Source organism: Gavialis gangeticus, unplaced genomic scaffold (assembly GCF_001723915.1).
Source record: "Gavialis gangeticus isolate Ggan-Ray unplaced genomic scaffold, GavGan_comp1, whole genome shotgun sequence".
NCBI classification, from domain to species: domain Eukaryota; kingdom Metazoa; phylum Chordata; order Crocodylia; family Gavialidae; genus Gavialis; species Gavialis gangeticus.
Genome location: NW_017729000.1, coordinates 23,257,538 through 23,262,819, shown reverse-complemented (window position 1 = coordinate 23,262,819; position 5,282 = coordinate 23,257,538). Strand labels below are relative to the sequence as shown.

The 5,282-nt window shown below is 46.7% G+C and overlaps 1 protein-coding gene across 1 annotated transcript in view; it reads left to right on the top strand.

Annotated features, from left to right (window-relative positions):
* The window catches only part of STK10 (serine/threonine kinase 10), an 87,052-nt gene that overhangs the window by 19,920 nt on the left and 61,850 nt on the right, over positions 1-5,282 (top strand). Inside the window, exon 2 of the mRNA XM_019506420.1 lies at positions 3,911-4,075. Coding sequence (XP_019361965.1) covers positions 3,911-4,075 — 165 coding nt within the window. The remainder of the gene's footprint in view (positions 1-3,910; positions 4,076-5,282) is intronic.

The following is a 5,282-nucleotide window of genomic DNA, read 5'->3' as shown; positions in this document are numbered from 1 at the left end:
CCCGCCCCCCCCCCCATTCCCCCAGCAAGGACCTGTGCTCCAGGTCTGAAATTTCTGTTAGGTCCCTGCCACTCCTAGTGTTCAGTCTGCATTTTCAATGCAGTGTTTCGCAGACCATTGCTCCATAACTTCATTTTCAGTATAAAATTGCACTGACTAGCATGGTGGCTAGTGAACTTGGCTGTAGTTGTAAGCTTCATAAGTTTATCTGTTTAAAATAAATAAATCTTCAAAATCCAGCCCTACCCAGAATGTCCCTCTGTTCCCCAGAGTGCAGGCTCCTTACCAGTGTGTATATTTGGGGGTGGGAGGGAGCCTCAAAAACTAAGGACCTTTCTGCCCCATGCATTGGGTATAAGACTTCAGAGGAGATGCTGTGCTGCAAACTTACCTTCTAGGCATCTGCAGAAAGGAGGCTTTATCTAGGGACCTTCTTCAAAAAAAAAAAAAAAAAAAATCCCCAAAAAAACCCAACACGGCAGAGCTGAGCAGGAAGGCAGGGCCTTTCACAAGGGGCTTGTGGTTCTCAACAGAAGTGAAGCTCTGTTTGTTGAAGTAGTTGCATAAGTCAGCAATGCTGCCACGGGGTGGCAACTGGGTGGTGGCACCAACTCCCTGGAGTAGCCCATGGAAACCCCCCCCCACCTGCATTGCAGACAGGCTTCACTTAACACCTGGTGAATGCTCACTTCTGCCTGCTATTTATATTCGTGGGCTACTCCACACTTTCAGTGAATATTTGAACTGCATGGTGCTCTCATTCCTTCCTGATCCCCCTCGAGGCCTGGACTGTAGTATCTTGACCCCTGGCTTCCAGCTGGAGGGTGGGCTGATGTAGACCTGAGTGTTTCTGGGGAGCCCCACAAGGCACATTCATAGAGGTGGACTGAGGACAGTAGGGCAGAGGATGCAGTATACAGAGTGAGAGAGCATACACAGAGCAGATAGGTATGTTTAATATGGTCTGGAGAAGAGAGAATACCGGCAGTACCGGAGAGGCAGTGTGACATTATAGACTTTGACTCTTTTTGTTCAGATCCATCAAAACTTGAACTGATCCCTGGCTCCCAATTGTGCAGTACTGCACAAGTGCAGTGAATATGGGTAAAGCCCTGTGCCTATTAATACTCCACGAGTAGGGGCAGGGATTGGCTTAGGGCATCAGTAATGCCCCCGTTTCCTATTTCAGTTAGGGATAGGGATTTCCCTTTCTGAAATAGCACAGTTCACATATGTGCACTCGGCTTCCATGTGCTGACTAAGTGTGTCAGGGAAGTGGAGAGTCTGGAGGACACTATCACAAGGGAAATGTTTACGCATTCTGCGACCACGAAGGGAAACCCCACCTTTTCACACAGCACTTATCCCTCCTCCCCTGGATCTCCACCAGCCTCTAAAGTTGAGAGTGAATGTATTGGGGCTTTTGTTCTTGCTCTGTATAAGTTCTTGTCCATTCTTAGAAATGTGCTCTGCTCCCCCACAGACCCACTTACCCTCCCATTTTTCCAGTGACCTGGTGGCAGTGTGTTAATTAGCTAGTCATTAAAAAGAAAAACTCAGTCTTGTGAAACCAACCTGAATGGATGTTTTGCATTCAGAGAGCAAAACCTGAAGGCAGCAGATCCTGTCCTGCTGTACAGGTACACTTGTCTCAGAATCCGAGTTGGGCACATCCTCAAAAACTATTTGAGACTTTGACGCCTATGTCCTGGACAGGGGGGAGTTATTTTCTTGTGCAAGAAGCTCTCTCCCCGCATCCCGTAGCTTCCTCTCTGTTCCTTTACCGTTTTACTTAGCCACTTTCTCAGTACAAGGTTGTTTTATATCATCCAACTGCATAAAACGAGTCAACTGGACCTAGAATGTTTATGCCGGGAGCAAATCCTTCTCTAAGTTCTCTGCACAGAGTTTCCAAACGAGAGAGCAGGAAGGTAGGTCACAACTAGAGCCTGCCACTCTTTCCTGCTCTGCAAACAGGAATGCACAGCAATGTGACTCTCTCTTCCATCACATCCTTGCGAACGCATCATGTCGAGCAGTTACATGCCTGCCTGCCCAGAGTACTCCTGTGCTTGTGCAGGTAGGAGGAATAGACATTCAGCATATGGGGGACTAAAAAGAAACCAGAACAAGAAAAAATACCTTCTGTAGAGCACTCTTCTATTTATGGGGAAATGGGTTAGGGGAGTTGCTGGGAGTTTCCTCCACCATCCTAACTGGTGATTCTGTGAACTTCTGCAAATGCCTTTGCAGAGGGTGCAATAGTCTGAGTTGAGCAACCCAGGGCTGGTGCCTTTCTTCTTGGATGAAGAATGCTAGCAATCATAAGCCTAACGGGGAAGCATTTTTTATTGACTCTTGTACTGGGTCTGCTGTGCTGAGTATAAAGCACTGGCAGCCAAGTGAAATAGCCTGACATCCTGTTCTATGAAGGCCCCTCGTCTTCGCTTCTGAGAGCGCTGTTCGGAAGACCTTCAGGCGGCAGCTGCCGCCAGCACGCTGGTCTCTGGGGATGAGAGGGGAAAGAGCAGAGTGGGGAACTGAACTGTGGAGGAAGGGATGTTGCTGATTGTGAGAACAAGCAGCCACAGGGCCTACGATCTGGGAAAAATGCACTGTGGCTCCCTTGCTCCTCACACATCCCCAGCTTTCTGCCCTCCGCGGTGGGCTCCTCACCCTGGCAGAAGTTGAAATGGTTTGTGAGTCGCTCTACTGTTGCCTTCACACTGCTTATGCCTGGGTTGAGGAGCTGCTAGCTGTTTGGTCAACAAACCTTTTGTTTAACCTTGTTGGCTCAAGGTATTGGCTTAAAAATTTTTGCGCGTGTTGGAGGCATGGGAGGGGCTAAGGAATGGGAAGAAAATAACTGCAAACATTCCTTGATAGGTATGAGCAGCCTTTTTTCTGGCTATGTGTGATGGCAAGCAGGGCGGCTACCCCAGACCTGTCAGCAGTGTCTCTCAAGAGATCAACTGTGTGTTCGTGGCTTCAGCTATTCAAATGCACACACTGTGTCTCCCCACCCTCTCTTATTGCTAAGAGAGATTTTTTTTTTTATATAGACAAGAGTTAATCATGGAAAGCTCTTCGAGTGCCATTGCCTTTTTCCAACTACCTCTGATTTCCACACCCTTCCCCCTGCTCCTGTAAACTTAAACTGATTGCTGTATAATCCCTTGCATTTGGCCAGAGGTTAGTGAGCTTTTCTGTTATCTGCACTCACTAGTGGTCTGTCACTACCTCCACAACTGATACAGTAGTGCCCTGGGTAGGGTAACTGAGATCCCAACAGCAAGACTGACAGTCGGGTCCCATTCAGGAACAGAAGTCAGTGCTACCCACCTGCATGTGTTGGCATTTCACCTTGCTGACAGCTGTACTGTGTCTAGGGGAGGAAGGAGAGGAGGGGGAGATGAGAGAAGTGTTAATTCAGGGTTGTGCTATGAGGCTTTACTTTTGGAAATGGTCTGAAGTTTTACAGAAATGCTGGGCAAATGCTCCTACTGAAATCATTGGGATTTATAGACACTTCGAACCTCCTGAAAATCAAGGCTTTACCCCTCAGGTTATTGATCTTGCTTTTTTTTCAGTTGCCGTCATGCTACAATCAGTGGGATCTTGTCTCTAGATTCCCCCCCCTTTTTTTTTAAACATCTCTTCCTTTTTGCAGTAGGCAGTGATGAAGAACAAGAAACTATTGGTAGAGAACAGTCACTGTAATAATAATCCTGTTCCTTGAGTTTCTAAACAAAGATATGTGTAGCAGAAATGCAGCTGCGTTCTCCACACCACCTGTGGCAGGCACTTCCACATTCATACTTGTCCCGTTTAAGAGAATGGCACAGTGATTGCCAAGGCATCGACTCCTTTCCTCAGATCTATGTGCTTACTTCTGTGTTTTATTTTGCAGGCCAAGAATAAGGAGACGGGTGCATTAGCTGCTGCAAAAGTAATTGAGACCAAGAGTGAAGATGAACTGGAGGATTATATGGTGGAGATTGAAATCCTGGGGACTTGTGATCACCCATACATTGTCAAGCTACTGGGAGCATTTTACTATGACAGCAAGCTCTGGGTAAGAGGCTACTGCTGCATGCCACTCCCCATCCCATGTTGACTGTTTCTCTCTTTCTCTCTCTGCCATGCTGTGGAGGTGGAACACACTAGCTGAGGTCAAAGTAGCCTACTTAGAGCATTTAGCATTGTTGAAATCCAAGCCATGCTCAAGCCACTGTTCTGACTGTCACTTAATCACCTTGGTTTTTGTGCTTATAAATAGCCTAGAAAAGCTCCCAGGCTTTTCCTTGATGAGAAGAACATTCTAGCTGTTCGGTTGCACTGTGCATCTCAAGGTGCATTTATAGCACATAAGTCCCATTTTCCAGTTTAGGTTATAGAAGGGTTCAAAGGCCATCTTTAATGCCCAGCCTAGCCCTCCTCTTTTTTTTTACCTTACATGGTATAAGAGGAAACTGGCTAACTTGGGTTTCTAAACAGCTCAAGTTTTGATTTCAGATTAGGCTGCTGTAAGACTCCACATTTTGTACAGGCAAACTTTTAGCATCTGTGCCTGTCCTTCCCCTGGAACGGGCCTGTCTGTGTGCTTGCAACCTTTGGGCATTCTCACTGTAGCATAAAATGCAACCAAACTGGTTACTTGAGGTGGCCACTTACCACAAGGTTGGAAGAACAAGTTTGTTCCACTCTTGCATTCCAGCTCAAAAGATATAATTTTCCCTCATACTTTCTCTGTAAATTGATGCTGTTTACTAAACTTCCCTTGTGCCAGAAGAGAAAAGCCCTCTTATTTTCTGGGTGCTGCCCGGAGGTGGTAGAGAAAGACATAACTCTTCACCTTGCCAGCTCCCTTTTCCTTGCTCAAGTCGGACAAAAGGATGCATTTATGCTGGTTGGGATGCCTGTGTGCAGTTTCTGGAATCTAGGATACATGTAGGATTTTCACGTCTCTCTCCTGACCATTAGGGATGTAAATATTTTTAAAAAAATCTGTTTAACCTCTTCTAATGATATTGGTTAAATGGTTAACCGTTAACGCAGCAAATCAGACACTTCTGCACTTCTGGTGCCTTTGACAGTTGGGGGAAGAGGTGGCAGCAAGCCTCCCAGACATCACAGCCCATGTAAGGTCACAGGGCAGTAGCAGCAATGCTGGCAAGTTGGGAGGAGCTAATTGCTTAATTGAGTCCTTAAGCTGCCTGCTGTTTTTTCTCTTTAACTACATAGGCTGTGGGTAGTAGTCCTGTGTCCCCCCCCCCCCCCCC